Here is a 26,614-nt window from a genome sequence, read left to right as displayed (position 1 = left end):
TAAAATAATGAAAGCATGAAACGAACCATCATTCTTTGGGGGAGAGTAGCTATGAATAATCATAGTGCTTTCGCTACCCATTTGAATAAAAAATAAAAACCAAAAAGTGAATTTCACAGAAACTTAAATTTTGCCGTTAGAAAGAATAACAAAAAACTTTTTTTGCCTTTAGAAACAATAACAAAAAAAAAAACTTTTTTCACAGGGATCAAAACTGAGCTCTAATTTTGTTTCTACTTATAACAGACAAGGACCTATTAGGATGCTGTAGCTATAGGCCATTATCTCCATTATACATAGACATAATGGTGTGTGTAAAGGTTCTTGGAAACATTCAGTACATGTGATAACTAATCTTATCCAGACAGACTTCCTGAAGGGTTCATGTGCTTCCAGTAATGTACTACTGTACAGTATGTCTCTTCCATAGACTGCACAAAAATCCTCCTATGCAGTGTTGTGTTTAGGTTGTAGAAGAAGCTTCTGATTACATGGATCTATGATATTTGTCCCCACCTTATTTTCACCCTCGGTTTTAGATGTTTCTTTTTTGTGTTTTGTCAACTTTTTCTATTAAAAAAAAACACTTTGCAACATTTTCTTTCAAGAAACGAAATGAACCACGTATCATTTTGGTTATCCATTTTGATGTGGCACCATGCCCAACTCATTTTGTTAATTCAAAACCAGCAAAAACACACCATGATATTTTTACCAACTGAGGGAACAGCGGTGAGATGCTTCAAGACTAAAAATGTACACTTTCTTCTGCCTGTCACTATAGGACAATCCCTCAAGATAGAGAATGTATTGGTATGATTCCAGAGCAGCAATATTTTTTATTGGAAACCTGATGATCGAAATTGTGCACAATATTCTAAATGAGGTCTTACTAGTGCATTGTACAATTTTAACACAACATTCCTTAATTTCATTTCTCCACTTTAGCCATATACAGTCTTAATATGCTGTTTGCCTTTGCAGGAATTATGCTTTTTAGTTAATTGTTACACCTATTCTTAGATACATTACAAACAGATGACTCATGCATGGCCTAATGAGGGATGATTAAAAGAAAGTGCTTTGCTGATACAGTATGTTTAATTTATTCTCTGATTCTATGATGAGATCATGTATCAAATACAGGTGTTAAGCAATAGTCACACCTCTAACCCAAACCACTGCCAGACCATTATAAGTAAGTTGACCTACTGTTATTACTACTGGAAATCACTTCAGTAATAAAAGACTTGTTGATAAAATTGAAAAATTGACAAATGACAATTGTTGGAAGGAATTAAACAATGTTGCCCTGTCTTCTTTCTTCACATTTGGTGCTTTAAACCACATTTTACAATGATGTGATAGATGGCAGTGCTGTGGCAAGCCCATGCCAAACAGTTTGGATTGACATGGACTCCCATTATAACCCTGAAAGAAATGGCTTACTCTTGTCTTTGCATATTTGTTTTGCCTTGTATGTCCTCGCCCTATTTTGTACCTGCCAGCCATTGGTCAGGCTGGTGCTGGTATAATGTTGGGGTGAGGAGGGGGGTTGAGGTGTTGAGGGCCAGCAAGTCTTCTCTTTTTTCACACGGCCAGCCAGAGGACACACTCTGCTCCATAACAGTGTAAAAAGCCTTCAGGAGGACATGCACCTTTGGCTCAATGATGTCATAACATCATACAGTTATAACTCAATTGCTTAACTTCATAATTGTGGAAACTAGGCATCTTTTTATGTAGTAAGTTTTGCAACTGATTAATGTTAGGTGAAGCACCAGATGTGCCTGTCCAAGATCTGATGAAGGCTAGCATATAGTAAACTAGACACTGTGCTTCTTGTTCCTTTTATTGTTTTGATGTTTTTTTGTTGGATACTACCTCCATAGCTTTCCTATAGGTGTGCTTTCTTTTCTTTTTTTTGTAGACCTATTCAAGACAACCCTATCCTAGCAGTACTGGGGTATCGTGAATTGTCTTGTGCTCTCATGTGTAATTAAAACTATATTTCCTGTTTCAAAGGCAAGACACGAATATGGATTATGTGGATGCAATATTTTTTTACAGCTGGATTGAGAATGTAGTTTGAGTGCAGATTTATTGAGTGGGACTGAGTTCTTCAAACCCGAATTTAAAAAAAAAAGCTGTCTTATATTAGTTGCTTTTATTTTATTTAATTCTGAGAGCCACTTGCTCAATCTGTCCATAAAGGTCTTTCTCTGAAAAAATGCATGTAGCAGCACATTACATTGCACCATTGTGTGAGCCTGGTATTGATCAGTGTGTGTCTGCTCTTTTCTGCAGGTGTGGCCATCAGCACCTATGCCAAGTACTGTTACCGCAAACTGCAGAAGGCAGCTCTGACTGGCGCCAAAAAGGTAGGAAGCTTTTAACTGCATCAAGCTTGACTTTGTGCTGCCTGTAAAGCTCAGTAGTACCTTTTTGTAACCTTAGATGTCAAATTTGTTTGCTAAAGGTTTTTTGCTAGCAATATATACTAATCGCTGTCATGTTCACGCTTGGTGAAAGCAGTTCATTTCAGAGGTAATTAACAATTAAAGAGTAATTTATTTCTATTACAATCCCTTGCCTCTGGGAATCGATGCCTATGTACTAAACGAGTCATGCTGTTAATATAGCCTATTTGTTGATATGGTACTGCCACTGTAAAAGTATTACAAATATTTTTGCTTTAATTGAAATTTGAAATACAATATAGGACTTCCAAAATCAGATTTGTTATTGAAGGTAGATAGTTTTCTATTTACTTTTTTGGATCAAGTACTTCAGCATGGCTGTCATTTTGCTATTAAAATTTTAATTGCTTCATAAGGCCTGTTTTAATTGTGACAATGCATGAAATTAGTAGCTTCTGAATACTGCTAATGTGCACCCTAGGGGTATTAATCCACACCACATGATAAAAGCCGAGCACTGAAGGGGAGAGGCTATGCCACATTATTCTAAAACATTTACCTATTCTACATATCACATTACCTTGATTTGCCTCTCCGAATAGTAAAACTGCACAAGTGATACAGTATGTAAAGGTTGCTTTACTTTCAAGCTTTCAGGATGCCTTTCAGGAGTTTCTATGTGCTGTTGAAAATGTCTTTCTAATTATGCAGAAAGATTTTCGTTGTCCCTTCAAAATGTTAACTACAAGATTGTCATCCAGTTCTGTGCCTCAACCTTACATGTTGATTGCAATTATATAACACAGCAAACATGAAATGTCAATTGTTAACTCGCCATCATCCAAGATTTAATGTGTTTGATCTGTGTTGATACTGCGTCTGATTCGTCAGCAGGATTTTAATCACACAGTCAAGTGAAGATGAGCTCAGAACATAGGGTTGGTCTTCTTGATCTTTTTTAAATTAGCAGCACCTTTAGAGCAAGCAAAAGCTGTTAAGTTGCTCCAATTAAGCCATAATAAATTAAAACTTGAACTGGGTCATTAAGAGCTGGGCTGGAATGAATGAAACAAAATGCTTCATCAACATGACCCAGTCTGTGTTCGCTACTATTTAGAAAAAAATAACCAATGCAATGGATGGTTAGAGGAATAGAAAAAGCTTTGGGCTGATGAGTGGCCTGGAGTGGGAGTGGGAGGGGGTAAGGATAGTAGTGAGGTAGACATAGTGAGAGGCTGAGAGGTAGTTAAGGGGGAAATCTGGGGATGGGAACGTGGGATTTGTGTGACTGGGTAATGGAGATGCTGTGGCTGTGTAGGGGAGTGGGGAGGGGGGTTGTGCATGCTCTTTTTCTCAGGAAGAAGACAATTCTGATGGATTACTGTGGGTAAAGTCTCCAGCAGTGTCTCTGCATACTTTGTGACTATCCATCACAGTCCTGAGAGAGAGCTGCAGGGGGACAGGGAGGCTGTGGAAGGTGGGCTTGGGGTTTCTATTTCTACAGGATTTCATAGGGTACAAATAAAAGCCTGTTGTCTGTCCTGTTAGCGACCTATCCTCTTCATTTTTGCCGATGCTTTGTGTTAGGTTCTGTGCAGACACATAAACATGATTGCGACACACTGATAAAACATAAATGCTATCCTTGCTATGTTTTTTGTTATCTATGCAGAACAAATAAAAAACAAATAAAAACAATTGAGTGCAGTCCCACACTCTGAATGTTTGAAAAACATTGTGGATTCACATGGCTGTGTCAATAGCTCCTATACCTTAGCAGGAGGCATTGTGGCTGTTGTGCATGTCAGTTTTGAGAACTTCTAGTGTAAGTGTATCTCAGTTCTTCATTTTATTGATGCTTTTCATGATACCCATTTTACACATTGCAGCAAAACGGACTGTATTAAAAGTGAAGCACGATAATTAAGATTTATCACCTACCACAGAGTATCATTGAAATTCAGGGACTCATGAAGCTCTGCAAGAAGATACCTAGCCATTCTGTGAAAGCTGGTTCCTTTGGGATCCTCTGATGAGGTCGTGGGATCACTGGCCTTGCAAGCAGCTAGATGAAGAAGATAGTAGGAGGAGATCCTTGTGATGTGTAACCTTCCTGGTGTCCTCATGGACACAGTGTTGGATAAACATGCTACAGGGCTGTGCCAGATGGGCGCCTGAGTCCAGTGTTCATTCATCAGCCAGTTCTGGTTCACAACAGTGACCCAGTCTCACCCACCCAAGAGGGGCTAAACTGTTTGTTAGTCTGTTCCGAGGGACATGGCAGACCTTTTTTTCTGAGGTTAGTAATACATTAGTATGTATAATTAGTATGGATAATTTATCCATGTGAAGATAAAAATATTTATATATTCGTGAGCAGTACAGCAAAAAACAGTACTTGTGTCTACAACACTGGAGCTGAGAGGAAGGCCATTTTGTACATCTCAACCCTCCTAATTTTTCATGAATTCCTCCCACTCCCTCATCTCTCTGGTCCTGGTCTTGGCTTCGTTTGAAGTACTTGTTTTTGTCAAGCTTCTGTTTTGGAATTTAAAGTGTTGTTTTGCAGTTGTCGCCAATGCAAGCAGGAATACCAGGCATAGTTCAGCTTCAGGATTTTTTACCAGAGGTAAAAGAAAGAAAATCCTGCAGTTATTGCTTTTCAATGCACAAGAAGAGTGCTTTGAACATGGCCTCAGTGGTATTTGTTCTGTTCACACTGTGAAACCCTGACTGCCGTCGGAGAGTGCTGTGTGATGGCTGAAGTAGGGTTTTGCTCCAGGGTGAATGTGCTCTACTTTCACAAAGTGGCAACAAATGTTTTTGAACAATGTAAAACAATTGCTCTGAAAGTTAAATCTTCTGCCAGAGTTATTTCTTCAGTGCATTCCAGAGAAAAGTAATGAAAATTGATTTTGTATTAAAAAAGGAGTTAGGTCATGAGCTTGGGATCTGTGGCGGTAGGATTTTAATCTTGTATTTACAGATATGTGGGCATAAACTGTTTATGAGGTCCGTAGCAGTTCTGGGGCACATTTTGAATTCTGACCTTTGGGTGCAATTGAGCAAGGCTTCAGAGAGAATCTTTTAAAGATAAACTGTGTGCAATAAATCCCAGAACAGCCCAGATTAAACAAGTCATTACAGAGTTAGTTGCATCAGAATTACAAAACCGGGTCAGATGGAGCCACAGTGAACACGCACAGGGTTTTCCATGCTGTGTCACTGTTATACCAGGGTTCTCTGACTTGAGTACAGTGAACAAGCACAGAACTCTCCATGCTTTGTCACTGTTAAAAATCTTTTTTTTTGTTTTTTGAGTTTCTTTACTCCCCTTCTAAACTTACATTTTGTCATTTTCAGTCTTCGATTATTGTTATTGCCGTTCACTGTTCACACTCCTGACACAGAAGCAGAACTATAGGAATAAGACATGAGACACACAGATACTGTGTCAACTCAACCTCATCTCACATAAGACCATAAGACGGGTTACAAATGTTAGGTCGCCACTCAGATCATCTAGCCTGTTAAGGGTAGCTAATTGATCTCATCCAGTTGTGCCTTGGAAGAGGCCAGGTTATATGCTTCAACAACATGGCGGGCTTATGTGTTCCAAACTCTCACAACCACTTGTGTAAAAAGAAGTGTCTACTATTCTCTTACTCCCCACTCCCCACTGTCCATTATTGTTGGACCACATTGTGTGTGACAGTGTTCTGACTAGCTCAGGTGGTGATTGTCCTCAAGTTCCCAGATACTATCCAGAGAGCAGGAAGCACCAAGTAGATCTCAACTATCTCCGTCACTGTTACTGTTGTGCTTCACACAAATTATAATGCTCTGTTGTCTTTGTTTCTCTTGTTACATCATCTAGGGGACATGAGGGTTAAGTACTAATAAGTCAAGCCTGAAACTATTACTGTCCTTCACTGAACTTCACTGAGTACAGACTGCTAATCGTGATTTGGATTCATGGGATATGGGATCGTTGAGAAAACATCTTAATGAGGTTCTTGAATCTGTAAGATATTAATGGCCCAACGTAACTGTCCATACTGAATTCTGAAAACTTTCCGATCTTTTATGGTTGCATCTGAAAAAACCCTGCTTACAAACCGTGTTTGACCTTTTCGTCTTCTTTAAAGAAACTGTTTTCTGTGCAATAATGACACATTGAAGACTAGTCTGTTCCGACCGGGGATAATAGGACTAGGGACATGATAAACAGATATGGGTTATGGACCCATTTGTCATCCTATGTGTTTAAAAGTAAGAATTTACAAACAGGATAGGTTAAACATGTTTTGTATCAGTATATCCCAAGCAATGACACAGCTTTTTTTTTTGGTGTGATTGGATTTCTCCACACTGTACCGGCCTGTGCAAAAGGGGAATGGTATTTCTTTCTCTTATAAAAGCTATAGGCAGGGAATGTATGAGTGTTCCAGTTTTCTTTTACTGTCCTCAAATATCTTAATCTCTTTTCAAATAAATCAGATAGCAAATACACATAACAAGTACAAAAAATAAACTACAGAGTGAAAAGTGAAAATAAACTCTTGGATTTATTTAGAAATACAGCACTTTGGAACAGAAATGTTCACGCTGCCCTAAAAGATGATAGTCAGAAAGGATATTTTTAATTATCTGTGCCAGATATATAGGAAAATGCATAAACACACAGACACAGATAGAGCACAGGTCTCCTTACGCAGCAACATTTATTTTGGAATGAGTGAATGAGTTTGTGTTAAGTCAAAAGTGTGAGCTGACAGAGAGGGGAGGATGATTCAGAGCTGAGGGTGTAATTAGGTTGATACTCTGTGGGCAGATTAATTAATTTCCTTGGTGCTGTTAATTGTTTTTCAGGCTATGGGGACAGCTTTTGGGAAGCAGATAAAGTGTTAGAGTCATTCTAACACTGCTAGGCACCCTGGTATGTAGGGAAAGCCAGAGACCACTGAAGGCAGGGCTGCAGACAGTCCATACTGAGTGACATAAGGCAACAAATTCTGGAGCGCTCTACAGAATCTTTTTACCTATTCAGAATAAGATCACTGACTGAATAACTCAGCGTGAAAATGAGTCAGAAAACATAAATCCTCCAAGATTTTAGTAATGTAAAATGCTGTGGATTTGGCCTCTATAATTTTTTTTCTGAAAAAAACTGTGGGATCTGAGTGTCAACAGTGCAGACAGGATATCAGTACAATTTCACAGGTGTAGAGGTGGCACTTACTGAAGACTGCACTTTCTGGCTTGGAAACTGTGGTTCAGACTGGTAGACTGTCACCAGGGAGCCACCTACTGGTTCACCAGTGCTGCATAATTCCCTGCAGCATCCTGATTTTCCTAAGAGTCATCATCATCTCATAGTGATCAGGCCTATAGTCCACTGATCTCTTGTGATTTGACCAGAGCAGATATCCTGCTGAGCTGTACCATAGTACTTTATTCATTTCCTGAAGGGGGTGAAGACTAGATCAAGTTTACTTGTTCTTTGAGTGCTTCAGTGCAGTGCAGTGATGTTGCTTCAGACAGGGAGAGTCCTGAGTTGAGGAAGGTGTAAACTGGATTGGATGTACAGTATATATAGAGATTATCTGAGATAATCTAGCCTGAAAGAATGAGCACATGGCACCCGCCTACTCTATATTCTGCTCTCTCTGTCATCCTCACTATAACATAGAAACTGCTATAGAGAAGAGGTGGTCATTTGACCTATGCAGCTTGTTTATTTTTTCTGTATGTTACTGAACAAAGGAACGTATCCAGCTGTTTAAGAAAGGAAGCCAGGATATTCAGCTTCGGATAACTTGTTTAAAACCTGTTCTGAGATTTAAATTCTTCTGCAGGGTTTTCTTGTGTCCCCTGGTTCATGTTTCACTGTTGATTCTTAAAAGGTCCACTGAATTAACTTTTTAAAAAGTTGAGTTGCTTTCATTCTGTCAGCATAGGACGTTCCCTTAAACCTTGTATCTGGTCACACTTCTCTGCATTGCCTCCAGCGCAGAAATATTATTTTTTGTAACTGAAACAAAACTATGCACAATATTCTAAATATTGAATATTAGCTGATAGTGCATCTTTATATTCACATGTGTTCAGTCATCCTCATACAGATCCCTGTAGTACTCCAGAAATGTCTTAACCTTTACTTGTAGCTCATAATACGCTTTTTCCTTAATTGTATCTTGCTCTTTTTGAATGCTTTTGAAGTAATTTCTTTCTCCTCATATTCACTGCCTTGGTTTGGATACTTGTTGATGTGTTCTGTGCTTCAAGCTCAATACCTTTATCTCTATTGAACATATCTTTCTTGTTCCATTTTCCTCCACTTCTTGTCTTCAGCTTACATTCCTATATAAATGGCTTCCCTTTGCAAACTTTTGATTTAAACCTTTACAGTTTCTGTGTAGAAACTACAATCTCTAATGGTTCTCTTACCTGTTTGCCTCACTCTGTCTTGATAGTTTAAATAGACAATTTCAATACACACCGCTAATGTCAGCAGCCATATCACCCTGCAACTCACAACTGGCAACCCACTGAAGCTAAGCAGGTGTGAGGCTGGTCAGTACCTGGATGGGAGACCTCCTGGGAAAAACTAAGCCTGCTGCTGGAAGAGGTGTTAGTGGGGCCAGCAGGGGGGCGCTCACCCTGTGGTCCATGTGGGTCCTAATGCCCAAGTATAGTGACAGGAACACTATACTGTAAACAGGCGCCGTCCTTTAGATGAGACGTTAAACCGAGGTCCTGACTCTCTGTGGTCAAAAAAAATCCCAGGGCGTTTCTCGAAAAGAGTAGGGGTGTAACCCCAGCGTCCTGGCCAAATTCCCTATTGGCCCTTATCAATCACGGCCTCCTAATAATCCCCCTCTATGAATTGGCTACTTTACTCTGCTCTCCTCCCCACTAATAGCTGATGTGTGGTGAGCGTTCTGGCGCACTATGGCTGCCATCGCATCATCCAGGTGGATGCTGCAAATTGTTGGTGGTGGAGGAGAGTCCCCATTGCCTGTAAAGAGTGGTGTGTCCAGAAAAGCGCTATATAAGTGTAAGCAATTATTATTATTAATGGGTGTCTTAGTACTGTAAGTAAGAAAACAGTCGTTACTGCACACTTCTACAGTGAAAACCATAAATATTGGGACAGTGAAGTGGATTTGATGACCTGTAGCATTCTTCTAACACTGTTTTTTGTTTATGTTTTGATGTAGATTCTGAGAAACTTTACATATCTTGGTAAAGTTCTTGTGCCCAAACGCTAATTTTGATGTATAGCACTGTCAGGAGTGGACTGCCTCAAGTGCCTGTGTTGTGTCATAGGGTGGTCTCTACACAGGGAATTTTCCACAGTGACATTAGAATCCTTCTTTTATGTAGCTTTCCCATAATAAGTTGGTTGTCCACAGAAAGCAGTTCATTCTTAGATCAACTAAAGTGGTGAGTTTTTAATTGTTTTTGTTTTAAATTAAACTAATTGTTAATTTCCTCTTGGAGTCCAAGTGTGACACAGATCACCTCCCGTTTTAGATTTAGATCAGAATAAAGTTCCGGACAGTTCCTTCTAAGCCTGTTACCAGCCTAGATCACTGTCCTTCATTAAGGATACTGTTAATCTAGAATTTTGCTGCGTAAAGACAAAGTGATGAAGCCAACCAAGCAGTAAGGAATGGTGGCTGGAATAATCCTCAATGTTCAGATTCCTACTTCAACTGACACTAGAAGGAAGATTAAACTTCTTATATCTGCTTTTCCATTGTATTACATACGTCACATTGGTTTCATAGTTCATTTCGCTCATGCACTTCATGACGGTAGTTGTGGGGTGGTGAGGTGGTAGAATTATGAGGGTAGGGTTGCCCAAAATGCAAAAGTGTCTTTATCGAACATTTCTTGGAAAATGTCTTGCAGAACTGGCAGATCATAGATATTGCACGGCAGAGATATTGCACCTCATTTGTGCCCTCAATAGCCTACAGTCTGCCTGCAGAATAAGGAAAGACACAGCACATCTTCACAAATCCAGTGTGCGGACTTGTGTCAGTGACAGAGTTTATAACTGAAGAGGGCGCTGTGAGTGGCTGAGTGAGTTTGTGAAGAAGTGAGAGGGTGAGCACATGACTAAGAGTTGGTATGAGTGGGGAGGTGAGTGTGACAGACTTGTGGAGCGGCAGCCTGTGCCTCCAGCCCTGTTCACACAGCATCAGAACCTGCTTCTATTTCCAGCGCAGTCCTGCCAGGAGCCCAGCAAGCCAGCAGCAGGACACAGCATCAGTAATTAGGGCTGTTTGTCGCTCGCCATGTTCTCTGCGCCGAGAGCTGACCTCCTTTCACAGGAGCTGGGACTGTCAGGGAGAGTCATTTATCCCTCTTCAGTCCTCTGCCAGACGTACTGGGCTCAGTGCCCAATCCAGTGTCCTGTGTGTTTCTTTAAAGTGTATCTAGACACTCTGGAGATCTTTAACCCTCTGACTACCTACCTAACTGGGCTACTGGGACTCCTGTGTTAATAGAGCAAAGTTAGTCATCTGCAGCTCTCAGGTCTACATGTGGTCTAAACTGATCCAGCTCTCGACTGATAATTTATTTTAAAACCCTTGTTGCACATTGTATAGTACATACTAATACTCCCATTAAAATTTTAAAAATCTTTTTACTTGCTTTTCCAGTAGAATAACAAAGCTTCGATTTACATTGGCTTTCCATAGGAGGAAGAGACACAAACAAAAGAATTATTAAACAATGTAAATTTCAACACCAGGTGCCTGTGTTTTAGATATTAAGCGAACATCATCACAACAGGAAAGACATCGTAACCAGGTTAGATGTGGACTGACTCTAAAGTTTTTGGTTTTCTTTTCAAGGGACATTGCTGGCATTGAACTCATGTATCCACTGAGATGCAGTAGGTAATGGAGTCTTCATGACTCCATTTAAATGTTATATTTAAATGTACATTTACATCTTTTGGCAACTAGAAAAATTCAATTCTGCAGTATCTCCAAAGACAGTGTTTTATATGAAATCTATAACAATACACCTTTTAAAATAAATAATTTGGTGCTGACAGGATCAAAAACCTGGCTCGCTGGAGGTGCAGTAGAGCAGCGCTATAAAAGCCTTTTCTTATGTAATCTGGGGAATTGTCAGATTAAGCCGCCTCTGCTCAATTAAATGACAGCAGTCGGAACATGTGGCTGACTATTCTGTCTCTCTTTGCTACTGTATATAGGAATACGATCATGTCAATGTCAAAATTATAACCATGGTTATAGAACCAAAATCAGTGTATTTACTGTGAAAGTGGGAAGCAATTATTACAGATCTTTTAAAACACTGTGCTGCAACTCTTGGATAGGTTACAAATGCCGCTACGTGGGAACTGATAGCATAGGCTATCAGTAATACAGATATATGACTATATAGTAATACACAGTTTCATATTTTTACTGTAATAAATTCTTATTTGCGACTGGGCAGGAATTAATAAACACTGCTTATGTTGGCTATCTCCTTCAGTTCTCTTACTTGAATTTCTTGCTGCGCTTTCTCATGCTTGTTTTTGCTACTAATTGTAGATTACAAATGTCTTTTTAATGCTGGATGTGCAGAAATGGAACAGTTCAGTTTCTGAACATCCTTCAGGAAAATCCTGCGTGCAACTGGTAAACGTGAGAACTCAGATATAGAGGATTGGGCTGAGTGCAACTGAAAACTCAGATAAAGAGGATTGGGGTCAGTACACTTGAAGCCCTTCTGATGTTCTTATGTGTTTATCTGTGTCCTATCCAGGGTTTGCAGAAACCCAACCTAGAGGAAATCAAGCATGCGCGGAACGCTATCTTCAGCCCCTCGATGTTCGGCAGCTCGCTGGAGGAAGTGATGGCATTGCAGAAGGACAGGTACCCCGAGAGACAGCTGCCCTGGGTGCAGACGCGGCTCTCAGAGGAGGTGCTGGGGCTCAACGGGGACCAGACCGAGGGCATCTTCAGGTACAGTGGGGTACTATTGCAGAGAGTGGGGCAATACTGAGGAAATATTCGAATAATCATTCCCTTGAAGCAATAAGATTGGGAGAGGGCTCATAATGTGGAATAGGGTTATTACTGAGGGGGTCATCATAAGGAGCACTGGGTACACAATGGGGGGAGCCTCTATCAAGAGTGAAGGCTATCATTGTGAGAGAGAAAGGGAAGTAAGGCAATTCAGGTTAATGCACTTTGGGAAGCAGGAATACCAAAGACAATTCCCAGGGGGAAGGGAAGAGATGTACTGAGAGAGAGGAAGGGCCGAGGAAGAAAAGGATAGAGGGACAGTGTGGAGACGGGCAGTTTGTGTTGAGTGGGGTGATGCTGAAAAAGATGGGTGACTGAGAGAAAAAGGGAAGATTGGGACAGTTCGAGGCTGAGAGGCAGTTTCTATGGGGGCTGGGGGCTGAGGGGAGAGTTTTGGAAAAAGGAGATTTTTCAGGCTTTCCTGGGGGTTGCAGACAGAACGGAGTTTCTGTTGATATCGTGAGTGTGTGCATCAGGTGTGTTGACAGTGTGCGGTCATTGCAGGGTGCCAGGTGACATTGATGAAGTCAATGCACTGAAACTACAGGTTGACCAGTGGAAGGTGCCCACTGGGCTGGAGGACCCCCACATCCCAGGTAAGACACCCTCTTCTCCACTGGTACGCAGCACTGGCTATCAGAGAAATCTAAACTTCCGGTTCTATTTCCGAATTTCCACTCAGACGGTTTTGTGTTCAAACAAAACAGACTAGTAGAAAATCACTGCTAACATTTAAATTTCCATGCAGGTAAGTAAATTTGCCTTAGTCTTGCTCTGTCACTCCTGTTGTGTAGCTCGCTGAGTGTTCCTGTTTCATTCTCTGGTTGTAGCCAGAAGGCTGTGGTGCTGCTTTCAGCTAAGAAGTAAATAAGTGTGAAGCAAACAATTTGCTGCTGGTGGTCTTTTAATATTAAAGTAGCGCTTGACACAAAATCACACTAACCTGCACATCCCACTGGCTCCTTATGAACAAGCGTTGACCTCTGTATGAAGATGGAAATTAACTGAACGTCAGATTTCCTTCTTTGTAAATGAAATGTCTTTGCTTAAGAAATTAAATAGGAGGTGGTTGCTGCACTTGAAATGAGATTAGCAGGATTATAACATCTTTAATATGCAGGAGTGCTGTCAGTCTGACTCTGATGTTCTCTGTTCAGAGGGTTATGGTCCACTTTGTCAGAAGAGAAGAACAATTACAAACATGAGGTCATTAGGCCTTTCTATCCAGTTTGATGGTTAGTAATTAATTGATCTGCAGATGTCATCCGGTTGTTTCCTGAAATACACCTGGATTTGTTTTCAACCACATAGCTGGGTAGTTTGTGTTAAAGTAGAACTGCAATGCATTTACAGTATATTTTGGGGATAGTAAGAATCAGCAATTTATGAGTGCATTTCAAACTGCAATAACAGTAACTTGTAACACAGTAAACCTCCACTTTACATCACAAAATAAACTACATTTCCAGCACAGCGCTATGTTCTGAGATTCAGAATGAGGCAACAAAACTTCCGATGATGTGTTTCGTCTCTATAACATTGTAAACAAGCACGCTTGTGAATACATCTCTTTTAATCCAATAAAAATATTGCTTTCGATTTTGAGATGACAAATACGTCTTACTCATTAACTTTGCATGCAGATCACGTTGGAACATTTCTGCAGTGAAGTATCTGCTGCACAGTCTGTATTTATCGCATTACATCAGTCATTACGGTGACTAGTGAGCAGAAAGAGCCACATTATGCACAATTCGTGAACACTCGATTGCAAGTTTGCAACAACATGGCTACTACCAGTACTTTCACAAAGTTCACAATTTTGTGCTTAATTCAAAATTTGTACTTTTTTCTATACTGTCAATAAATGTATTTTGTTACCGAGATTCATTAACTTATATTTAGAAAATATGTGAGGTTTAAAAGAAAATTTTAACAACTGCAAGTTGTGTTAATTACTTCCGATAAGATATTTGACATCTGGTTTCTACCTCTGACCAGACACTCCACATAGCTCATAAAAACTAGACCTGGCAACACACTTGAGGTGAGGCACTGTGAAAGTGTATGGCATGCACGCATAAAAAGGCTCACAGCTTCATTAATTTTAACTACAGTTTAACACTGCCAGTGACAGATTGGAGCAAAAATTCAACCCTGGCATTTACAAGACAACTACCAGATCCACAGTGGGGCCTTTCTAATATATTTCCCTCTTGTTTTCAGTTAGTGAGACACGAATAGAAAACATGTGATGAGCTATCATGTGCATATTGTTGCCTTTCCATGTTACCAATAATTTTCAGAATATTTCACATTGTGCCCTGAAGGAAAAACAAATAAAACCCCACCTTCACACAGCAGGTGGTCCAGAACACAAGAGACACTCTGGAGGGAGGAGACTTTCAGATTGAGTTCCAGGCCACTTCCTTAATTTGCTTCACTAACTCTTACAGCAGGTGGGCTATAAGAGAAAAGGGAGTTTCTTTTAGCTCCTTCAGGAAGCATGAGCTGCTCTAATTTTTTCAGAATAAAAGTGTAAAAATAGAAACACTTAGTACAGCCTCCAGGCTTCACTACCTCACACACGTCAGGCATCTTCACAGTCCATCCGAAAGCTGTGGGCCTGTACTGGGAGGGCATTAATCAGTTTGGATGATTATTGGTTTGCAACGTGACACCTGTGGAGGGGTCATGATATTTAGACTGGCATCAGACACACAGAGCCCTGACACAATCCTCACAGAGTCATAGCAAATTGTTTATAAAATGCAGCAACAGATTTCCTTAGGGTTTATCAGAATTGCACAATGAGTGTTGGGTACCATATGCATTCTGTTTTTACTGGCTTGGGTCTGGTAGAAAGGACACAGAAGGGTGCATTGTGTTTGATGTAGTTGTACAACATGATATGGGCACTCATGGAGAATGTACTATTTCACTACAGTACCTAACTGGACTTCCTTTGTCCAAACTGCCTTTTTTTACATAAGTCTTTGTGTAGTGCCACTTTTGAAAAATATTCTGTCTTTAAGATTAAGTTAAACATAAATTACTTAAACCAGGTGAACTGGAACATAGTTAGACAACAACAGCACCTGCAGTTAGATCATATTTTCAAGATAAGTTATTGAAAACCTTTTTGGTTCACCATTTGTTAAAATATCTAGTAGCTCATCTGAAAATGAAAGCAAAAAAGAGGACCAAGTATGCAGTACAGAGGCTTTAACAACCATCTATATAGCCAGTGTGTGGAAACACTTTAGGGGATTTTGGGTGGAATTATCTAGCAAAATGGTCACTTAATGTTTTAGTCAAGAAACAGCACCTCCTATAGAACTAGTCAGGGGCACTGCTGCTGCTTAGACCACCCCAGCTTAGTTTCTGAGTCAAAGGCAAGAGAGATAGTGACCCCTACAGGTCTATGCAAAGCACATCCCTTACTAAAGCAACCTGATTTTTATTTCATTTCTCCTATTCCAGTACTGAACAGGCAGAGGTGATCTGAGCAGATCAGGTGAGATCTGTGCAGTAGAGCTAAATTTCTGGGAGCTCACAAAACTCCTGAGCTTTCAGTCCCGGATTGTGTAGAATCTGCAGGCTCACAGAATTGTTTTAGATGTGTCTGTATCTCACTCAGTATTTGGGTACGAAAGACTCCCCTTTTATGTTTCAGCTGTGGTGTCAGGGTAATAAATAGTGCTGGGTTGGTTTGGAGGCTCTATTTTTGTTCATTGCTGTCGCGAGCACGCAGAAATAAATCACAGCTCTTTCCAGTTTGGCTGGCTGCTGCCTAAAGGTCGACGGAGATACAGCTTGACAAATTGCTGCGTGTGGAGAAAGAGATGCCATTAGGACACAGGAAGTATTGAATCCAGGTTAAGAGCAGACCTTCCGACTGGCACTGACCTGCATTGTGATCAGAGTTACACAGAAATACAATTCCCCACTTTCTTCCAGTCTGTTACGGTACAATGTGACAGTGCTGTGGAGTGTGAAGGCTAAACTGCCTGCTATACAGTAACTCTTCTTTAAAAATAGGTGGAGTCAAGGTTGTTCCTAAGTCATCCTTCAAGGATGTGAGGCAGTGAAAGAGCAGCTCTTAGAATTAGTGCAATTTAATGTACTAGCAAGAAACTGTCCTGTTAATGCTATAAACTGCCACAGACAGACCCAGCCCCTCCCACCCACCTACAGGAAGTGAAGTATGATTCTGTGCAGCTCATAGGCTATTTACTCAAGTCTAATAACAATATGGTGTCGCTGCCCCCTCAGCATCCCTGCTGAAGCTGTGGTACCGGGAGCTGGAGGAGCCCTTGATCCCTCATGAGTATTACGAGGAGTGCATCACTAACTACGACAACCCTGAAGCCGCTGTGCGTGTGGTGCACACACTGCCAAACATCAACAAACTGGTGCTGTGCTACCTCATCCGCTTCCTGCAGGTCAGTCTCCTGCTCGTCTCCCTCCTCCTCCCTGTCCCTCACGCCGTCCAGTCTCCTCTCTTTTCTCCTCCCTTGGATCCTCCTCCTTCTCTTCCTCCCTTCTCCCCTGCAAACTCTTGACAGAAAATTTTCAAATACATTAAGGCTGCATTGAGGCTTGCAAGCCTATCACTATTACTAGCCTGATTTGCATTAATTTATTTTATCAACTGAATTGTTTTAATTGCATTTTATGTGAATAAATCATTAGCCAGAAAATCCACTTCAATTCAAGGGGCTCTATGGTCATGATTGATCCATTATAGAACTGCCAAAGTTAAACAACAAACACGTTTTTCTGATTAGCAGAAATGTTAAAAATCTGTAATTTTCTTGGCGCACAGTTGTTGCTTTGCTACCTCACAATACTGGGGCCCTGAGTTCAATTCCTGTGGTGCTATCTGCATGAAGTTTGTATGTTCTCCCCATCTTCTCAGGGGTTGCCTCTCAGTCCAAAAAATATACTGGTAGGTTAATTGATTTCTGGGAAAATTGCCTCTGGTATTTGTGTCTGTCTGCCAATGGATTGGTGTCCCATCCAGGTGTACCCTATCTCTCAGATTCCTTTGACTGGATAGGCTCTGGCTCCCATGAGACCCTGTACTGGAAAAATCTGTTAGATAAAAGATAGCTGTCATTTTTATGTCATTTTAAATGGATCATTGTCCTAGGTGGGAAGACAACTGTCCTAGCACAAAGTCCACCCTAGAAGAGAGTGAGGCTCATTTGAACTGCTCACCTGTGATCTCTGCTCTGTGCCAACATGCTCCCCAGGGCCATAACATTTGCTGTTGTTACTGCAGGTGTTTGCTCAGCCTGCCAATGTGTCCGTCACCAAGATGGACGTGAACAACCTGGCCATGGTGATGGCGCCCAACTGCCTGCGCTGCCAGTCCGATGACCCGCGCATCATTTTCGAGAACACGCGCAAGGAGATGTCCTTCATCCGCATTCTCATCCAGGGGCTCGACACCAGTCTCATGGAAGGGGTTCTATAGCTGGAGGAGAGGACTGCTCCACGCAACATTCACACTCACACTCACACAGAGAGACAGGGTCCTTACAGTATGTGGATATGCAGATAGAGAGACACACAATGACATTGGAATACAGGGTCCCGTACAACACATATCAGCACGGACATACTGGGTCATTCCCGTGTAGATACTGACACACACAGACAGACACATATTGCAGACACTGACAGACACACAAACACAGAGAACTGGACACACCCCGACAGAACTGGACACAAGTACAAGCACTAACATCAACAGAGAATGAGAGGAGCTTGCAATGTTGCTAACAGACTATCCAGCTGCAAACAGCTCCTGCAGACAGGCACTGATGATGCTTCCTCCAGCCCAGGTTCTCCACTTCAGTCTGGGTCAGAACCAAGATCATAGAGTCAGTGTCTTTGCCAGTTGCCATACTTCTACACTGCCTGTGAGACTGTATCAGGGCCTGCCAAATGGACTGGGTGTATACACCATCTAGCCTCTTCATCGTTACCTAATGAGCTTATGGTACCCTCCAGACACTGTGAGAGGATGCTTATATAAAGTATGTGTATGTATAAGTACTATATAAATATTATATATACTAGTATACATATGTACATAGCCCTGCAATGTTAACCTGAGTAGGCAGGGATTGCAGATGCTGGTTCATTCTGCCAAGACAGAAGATTGAAACGTTCATATCTGTAAGCTTGGCCTTGTGCATCATAATCATTCCTTGTGCGTGAACACATTGTGCATAAAGTTAACCGTGTGCAGCAGAATTTTTGTGACGGGGCTCTGTATTTAAGTATATTTTACATTCTTTTGTCCTCACACTGGGCTGTGGCCTGCTATGAAGGGTAACACACACCTGAGCTCTGTCTTCTGCACCGCTTCCATCACAGTGCTTATTAACAATGCTGCGTTGTACTTCAGAGATTGTTGCTGAGATCTGTCTGCCTTCCAGCCCTTGTAGAAGAGAACAGAGCACAAGCCCAGCCTCCCTCCAGGAACTTGGCTGTTGCATGCAGCCACACGTGTGCCACATGAGTTTACCAACAAATAACTCCTTCAGACTCCAAAAACAAACTCAAATTGAATTTCTAATTATTCTAAATATTCCCAGTGACTTGCGGCTCCCTCTGGTTAGAGAACAGTAGGGATAATGAAATACCAGCCCTGCCAACGTATTTCAGTAATATTTTTGGACGTACCAGCTAACTCAAATTCAAGTTCATAGAACTTTATTGGCATGACTGATGATAAGCATTTGACAGTTGGTGAATAGTGGCTTTTCTGACACATTTGCAAACATTTGGAACAATAACGTAATTATATGAGAGGGTCGCTACTTTGTTACATAATAGAATTGACTATTAAATAATGAAATGATTAAAGAGCTGGTTGTGCCAAACTCCTGCAGCACTGTTTAATGGAAGACCTGGTGTTCGGCTTTGAGGTCCACACTGCTCAGGAGCTGGGAGTCGTGACTGGGGTGCCTGACAGCGGAGGTCCTGTGATCCCCTCTGTGTCCATCACTGGCAAACTGGGGCCACAGAAAGTGAACAGTCCTCTGTACCCCAGTAGTACCCAATCAATTCACGTCTCCATTCCAAGTGAGGGCTCAATTGCACTAACTCCTCATTTTACAAAAAGGTTTGCATTGCATGGAAATCAGTAATATAAGTAAAAGGTTAAGCAAGTATGAAATGTCCCATTAATTTAAAAGCAACAATTAGACATTATTTAAATATTTATAAACTATATGAAAGGAAATGTAATATATATTACATATATATATACTATATTCATTTTGTGTAATAAACAGCAATTAATCTGGAATAGACAGTACTAAAGAAAACAAACAGTGTAAGGGAACACAAATGAAAACAGCACTATTTTAGCCAACAAGATGGAGGCTGTGTGCTGTCTAGTTTTCTGTCCAGATTTGTAGGCAGACTAGTCTTCTAGCCTGTAGCGCTAGTGATGTTGACAAGTTTGAAAATCTAGATGGATTACAAGATAAACAACAAACAATATAGTACGAAGATGGTGACTGCAAGTGCAGGGCTGTCCACATAAACACAGCTATCTTTGCAGCAAAAACCAATTACTCATATGGGAAAATGGGCTATTCCATTTTCAAAAACATTGAAGTGAAAACTCAATAATTAAATGTTTGTATGATGAGGAGTTTGTGTAATTCATTACATCCTTAATTGAACTAGTAATGTGCTTAACTAGAATTTTTATATTGCTATCAACTCTCCTAAAGCTGTAGGTTTCAAGTTGCTCATGTATGTGTATACTTAAATTGATGCAAGCAATTTAAGAGGCATATATATGTATAGAGCAATTATTTGATCAATTGAGGGTGCAATTAAGTAATTGTGAGCTCTGAATCGGTTTTCAAATTCATTTGCCACTTAGAAATTATGTGAAATTATCTCCAGATACAGACAGATTGGGCACGTGAAGTGACCTCATAGAGACAGCATCCAGGACTGCACCGTCTGTGTGGCAGAGGCTCAAGAGGCCCTCCTGGCTCTTGAGAGGATGCTACACATCCTGCAAGGGGGCAAGAGTTTTAGAAGGGACAGGAGGCTACATATGTAAATTAGACCTTAGGCACATTTAACTTAAGAACTGTTACAAATGAGCCATTTGGCCCATCTAGCCCATTAGGTACTGTAGTTAGATGCTAATTAATCCAAGAACTTCATCCATCTGTTTTGTTGAAAAGGTATCCAGGTTATCAGCTTCACCACTATGGCTGTGTAATGTATTCCATGCTCCCACAATCCTTGGGGTTACAGAACAGCTTTTTGGAAGACATTTTTCATGTATTACCAAGGAGGCCCTTCTGTTCTAGAGAACGTGTGCACAATCTTAGTGTGCCAGTCAGAGCTCTGGGTCAGCACTCGTAACATGCCAGAGGGAATGGGCCGTACCATTGTCACTACTGGATTAACCACAGGCCTCTTTTCCTACTAGACAAAAGCAGCAAGTCCTGGCAGCACACAGCATGTTGCCTTTTGTGTCTTGTTGCTTTTATAAAGCAGATTTGTGACTTTGTTTGATTTGCCACCATCGCTCCTAATCCTAATACTTGGTGGACAGTGGAAAGGCTGGCCTGGCCTGGGATGGTCCTGTCACTGCACTGCTGCTATAGGATAAGATGGTTCTGACTCTGCAGCTGAGGTGCCAGAGGGGAAACTAAACTCATTCTCTGAAGCCACAGCAGGTCCTAAACTAAGTATTGAGCATTTTCCTCCATGTGTCATGTGCCACACCTTTTAGAAAGTGGAGAACCAAAAAAGAAACACTGCTGACAGAGATTCTTAACTTAGCATCCTAAGTATTTTTAGTAGCTTCTTAGGGTTTTTTTCTTGTTAGGAAAAATGTAACATGCTGAAAAGCAGCATGGTGGTGAAAGATTTTCAAATGCCAATGAGAGATCTTGCCCTTCATTCACCTCGGTCAGTGTCTCGGTTCATCTATCTGTGTGTGTGTCTGTGTGAAGGCATCACTGTGAGTATGTGTGTGGGCTGCACGTACTGTAACAGTGTTTGATATTTGTTGTTTGCTATTATTTTGAGGTCTTCTGTTTATTGTCTCCTTTGGCTTAATATGGCTTCCATTAGTCTTTTTTAGTCGTGTTATGTAATGCATTTAGAAATATATTTTAGTTGCTTTTGTGAATGCCTCTTGGAGCAGTGATAGAGACAGTGTGGCATATTTCTGTGCATATATATGTGTGTTGACCTCTTTGCAGTTTTAACACATTCATTCAGAACAAAGCACAGATGGTATTAGTACCAACCGGAAAACAAATTCAGACAGTGGGTTAGTTCAGAACACTTTCCAGTAATCTAATTTTTCATTGCAAGGCTCTCAGGGGTTTGTCTGTGGACAAACTGTCCATCGGTGAAAGTGATCCCTACCAGCCTGTGAGAGACTTTGCCAACGTTAACTGTGGCAGACTGTGGTAATAGAGAAACAGATGTTAGTAAAAGCATCAGACTATTTGAAATATCCTGATACATGCATAAATGCAAATTTGGGATCTGTTTTACATAATAATTGTCTGTGCTGTGTGAGTTAAAGGAAGGCAGTTTCAGTAGAAAAAAGACCCAAGGACAAAAATATCCCTTTGCTGCATTAGGCCACATGCCACTGCAATTTCGCTGCTAAAATGTTTTTAGATTGTTTTATTTCAGTCTTCTAATTGATGGTTTGTTTTACTATTCAGATTGTTACTGAAGTGTGTCTGTGAGTGTGAATTGAAGCCTTCTTTATACAGTAGCATGTGTGTTGGAGTGCCAGTAACTTTGTGCTGGGGCATTATGTCTATTGTCTGTGTGTGAGTGCTTCTTGGGTGCTGTGATTCATAAAGCATGCGCCATAGTAATGTTTACAACAGGCTTTAGAAAAAGGAACAGCCTTTATTTAACCTTGCCCATATTCCCAAATATCAGACAGAAAATTTTAACAATATCTGCAGAGGATCTTGTAAGAGCAAGTGCAAAGCTATATCTCTTCAGTGTGTTAATGCTGGGGTAAACCCTTGTTCTTGAGTGTGTGATGCGTTACACTCATTAGGGAACGTCACAGCCTCTTTTATGCTTAAACATTGGAAATTGCAGATCTCACATTGCAGTTAAAAAATTAGTTCATAAAACCAAAGTGATTCAAGACACACTTAAATGAATGCCAGAGAGCCAGCGAATGTTGTGTTAGGGGACTAGGTAATGGTGATGTGCCAATAGTTCACACTTCCAGAACAGCAAGATCTAATTTACAGGTCCACATCAATTTAAAATGCCTTTGTGAGGCAATCTATATTTCTGACTAGTCTTTGCACCTGAGGTGTCCCTGGGAGGCTTCTGTAGAAGGCAACCATTTTGGCTCATCTCCAAAATAAGAGTGGCTCAGTCAAAATGGCTGCTTTCTACAGAAGCCTCTCAAGGACATCTCAGTTGCAAAGACCAGTCAGGAATATATATTCCTTCACAGACTTTCAAGACAAACCAAAGAGGCATAGTCCTTCTCAAGGTTAGAACTGCTTTCACCCAACATGAATTGGCTGAACATGGAAAGCTAAATCTTTTTCAGGGAGCAGATAAAGATTCAATCCATGCTGGAAGATAAAAAAGAACCCAATGTTTCAGCTGTAGAACCTTTTAAAGTTGATCAAGTCAAAACGTTGTATTTCTTTTCTTACTTTCAGCATGGAATGAATCTTCAATGGTTTCTTATGCAGCCCATGCATGCTGACACAACTTCCTACTCGAATGTCTTACATCTGTTTTAATTGAATCCCTATCTTATGGGTTTTACTTATTTGCACAACTCTTGCAATATTAAGGATTTATAATTGACTTTTTTGGGTGGAGGTGGGGCACTGTGTGGTTGCTTTAGAAAAGATGAAGTCTTCTATTAAGTGTGAATTATTAACAGAAAGGTTCCCCATCTCTCTTGGGACACCCTTCTGAAGCATGATGGTGTGAAAATCATCAGGAGAAGGAAGATTTGTGCTGCCTTCATTTCCATCTTTATCATCTCCAGGACCTGTGTGTGTGAGTGTGAGGCAGGGTAATAGAGTAATAGATGAATGAGGAAAGGAAAGCTACCATTGTCATGTTTCTCCTGGTTCTGAACCTCTTGAGTAAGCTGGTGCTGCAGTCAATGGGAGAAGGAATCTCTCAGTCATCCCACATCTTTGACCACTGAAACTGGCAGGACCAACATGTATATACAACCACGTGTACAAAACAAACATGTAAAATAGAAATCTAAATAGAATAATTAAAATTGCAATGGACATACTCCTGACAGAGCAAGTTGTTTTTATATGGATAGAGGCAGTTTGTATTTCAGACAAAAGGTTGTGCCCTAGAGGAATGAGACTGACTCCTGGTGAGGTCTATACGGGCCAGGGTTTGACCTTTCGGACGGATAACTGTGGCCTCGGAGGTAGAAAGACTGCGCAGACTTAAAATCATCACACAGATTTTAATTCTGATCACTGTCTGGTAAGACAGTGCTGTGAGATATTGTACCATGTACATACTGTGTACCCGCTATTTAAAAACAAGCAGATTAGTGAAGAAATATACTGTACAGTGAGTTCAAAATGAAACATGCACAAAACAATGCCATGTCTGGCTACCCTTTCATCCTGTGCATCACGCAGGGCCTGATGCAGATGGTTGTGTAGAAGGCTGGGTTTTTACATCAGTTGTGGGATAGGTTATGGGTAGAACTGGACAAGTACACCATGTTTGGGAGTGCTTACTCTAATATGGCAGGGCTTTGTCTTAGATGCATTCAATAATATATATATAATTTATTTTCTAATTTCCAAAACTACACTCTAAAAAGTAGAGCAAATGTCAGCAGAAGAGTAGATCCCTCAGATCTAAGTAATAGGAAAGGAATCCCTTCCCCGACATTACTGACAACAAGTGAAATTTAACCTGCTCAGGTGAGGACTAAGTTCTTCTGACAGGGTTGTAGATGTCCATCTGTCCTGGGACAAGAGGGGAGGGTCTGGGAGAAAGAAAGTCACAGGGTTGTACTGGGGGTGCTGCCTTGAAGATCACCATAGCTACCGATTCTTTCCTGCATGTGTCATGTGATCAAACAGCCAATCAGATCTCAGTGGGTTTACTATTCAGTCCAGGTGGGAGTGGGTAAGAGAATCGGAGAGACTCCTAGGTTTGTTTACTCTTTTAGAAACATAATAATAATTAAAAAAACCTTACATTTACATTTGAACTACATTCTGTTTTAAAAAAAAAACTTTTAAAAGAGATATTTTTTGTTTGTGTTTTTTTATTTTTTAATTTATTACTGCTGTTGATGTTCTTCTGACAGTTGATGTCCATATAGTTACTATTATTATTATAATTACTATTGATTGGAGACAGAGGAGCAACTGCAAAGACTCTGTCCTCTGCTCCCCTAATCCCCCCAACCCCAGGTTTCTGTTTCAAGGAGAAGTGTCACACACCCTGTAAGAAATCGTACAGGGGGGACAGGACATTGTTTAAATAAATTATTGAAATGTGATCAGCTGTCTGTGCTCTTTGTTGCCTTTTCTCAAATTTTCATTATGAACGACAGTAGAACCCCAGCGTGCTCCAGGCTTAACCTAAGACACTACCCGAAGGTGAAGAATCAGGAATCTGTTTCTGGCAGGCCACATTTCTACTCCCATTTTGGATGGGCCCCTAACAGAGTGTTGTATGCTGTTGCACAAACTGAAGTGGTGATTTTCATACCCTCGGTGTGGGAACCAACTGAAAGTAACAGAATCCCTTTGTCCTCATTCTGCGGGTCTGGTTTGGAAATGGTACTGGTGAGCGGTTTGCTCCTCAGTTATAAAAGACACTGGTTATATATGTATTTTTCCCCTCTTCTTTTATTCTTTTTAAGGGGGTGGGGGGTGTACAGTATCTATGGTATTAAAATGTAACCCTTGCAGGTCAGAAAAACGAAGAAAGATATGTTTACAGCTTCTTTCAATCATCTCCAGACTTCACCCTCGAAGCGGTTTGCAGAGATATTTGTGAATTCCTTGTGAAAGAGAGCAGGACTTTTAATCAAGATCTGTAAAGGGGTACAGAAGAGAGGAGGCTGTTTGTCCAAATTAACTCACCTAATTGCTAGGAGGGAGCTTAATGACTTCAGAAGCCCAGCAAGACTTGTCTTGTAGTTTCTCAGTGACTGAACATCTACAGCAGTGAACGTTTTGATTCAAAGAAATAAAGATGTCTGTTAGTAAAGTATGAAATGTCAACTTAAAATCCCTACATATAATAAAGCCTTAACAGCTTATCACTGTTCTTTAAATTGCAATGGGGGGCTTTTAAGGCAGCAGTCTTTATTAATTAAATCCTGAAAGGGCTAGTAATTGTGGTGAGTTTTTTGATGCATGATGGGCCACCTGCTCTCATGTTTCCTAATTTAATTAAAAGGCTGTATTTAAACCTGCTGAGTCAGTTAAAGTATTGAGAACTCACTCTTTGATTTATTAATCCATTTATGGCTCCTGTCTTTTTCCATAAATACTGCCCTCTGGGATTTTTTGTATAAATACATGCAACAAGTGGCCATTGCAGCTCACATTTGGCAGACACAAGTGTGAAGTACTGAAAGTGAAACTGAATTGAATTTTCCTGAAAATAAATCTTTACATCTTCAGATGGAATTAATCACTCAAGACATGATTGTCATTGTTCTGAAGGAAAGAAGTTCAAAAAGCTTTCAGGAAAGTGGCAAAATTATTTTTTGTAGCATGTGCACTGGCATCTTGTAAAGCAGACATAGGGACATTAATGATGTTGATTAAAATGTATCACTAACAAGGCTGATCAACAGAAGCTCCACTGTGAAAGCCACAGCTTAGTAGTGCACTTGTCCAACACTGAAGACAAAGCTACAGATCTGCATCATTTTGCAGATGCTGTTTTGTAGGATCCTATCCCAATCACAACGTGTCTGATTACTGGGGTTTGAGCACTAGATTCCACACTTCTTCCGAGCTCATCTTGTACTTGACTATTTTAATGCTCCTACACTCATACCAGGGCCAAGTTTCTCAGAAGCCAGTTAACCTACCAGTTTAAAGTCATTGGACT

General features: G+C 40.7%; 1 protein-coding gene across 4 annotated transcripts in view; it reads left to right on the top strand.

Annotated features, from left to right (window-relative positions):
* Nucleotides 1-25,043, top strand: part of arhgap39 (Rho GTPase activating protein 39) — a 140,676-nt gene extending 115,633 nt beyond the window's left edge. For all 4 annotated transcript variants that reach the window (XM_088643225.1, XM_088643223.1, XM_088643222.1 and 1 more), the window contains 5 exons: nucleotides 2,308-2,381; nucleotides 12,222-12,421; nucleotides 12,989-13,080; nucleotides 16,760-16,929; nucleotides 17,772-25,043. In XM_088643225.1, the coding sequence (XP_088499351.1) occupies nucleotides 2,308-2,381; nucleotides 12,222-12,421; nucleotides 12,989-13,080; nucleotides 16,760-16,929; nucleotides 17,772-17,966 (731 nt within the window). In that variant the 3' untranslated portion in view covers nucleotides 17,967-25,043. The remainder of the gene's footprint in view (nucleotides 1-2,307; nucleotides 2,382-12,221; nucleotides 12,422-12,988; nucleotides 13,081-16,759; nucleotides 16,930-17,771) is intronic.
* The last annotated feature ends 1,571 nt before the right edge of the window (nucleotides 25,044-26,614 follow it).

This window comes from Lepisosteus platostomus, chromosome 8, assembly GCF_059453375.1.
Source record: "Lepisosteus platostomus isolate fLepPlt1 chromosome 8, fLepPlt1.hap1, whole genome shotgun sequence".
Lineage (NCBI taxonomy): Eukaryota > Metazoa > Chordata > Actinopteri > Semionotiformes > Lepisosteidae > Lepisosteus > Lepisosteus platostomus.
This window is presented reverse-complemented; position numbering and strand designations above follow the sequence as displayed.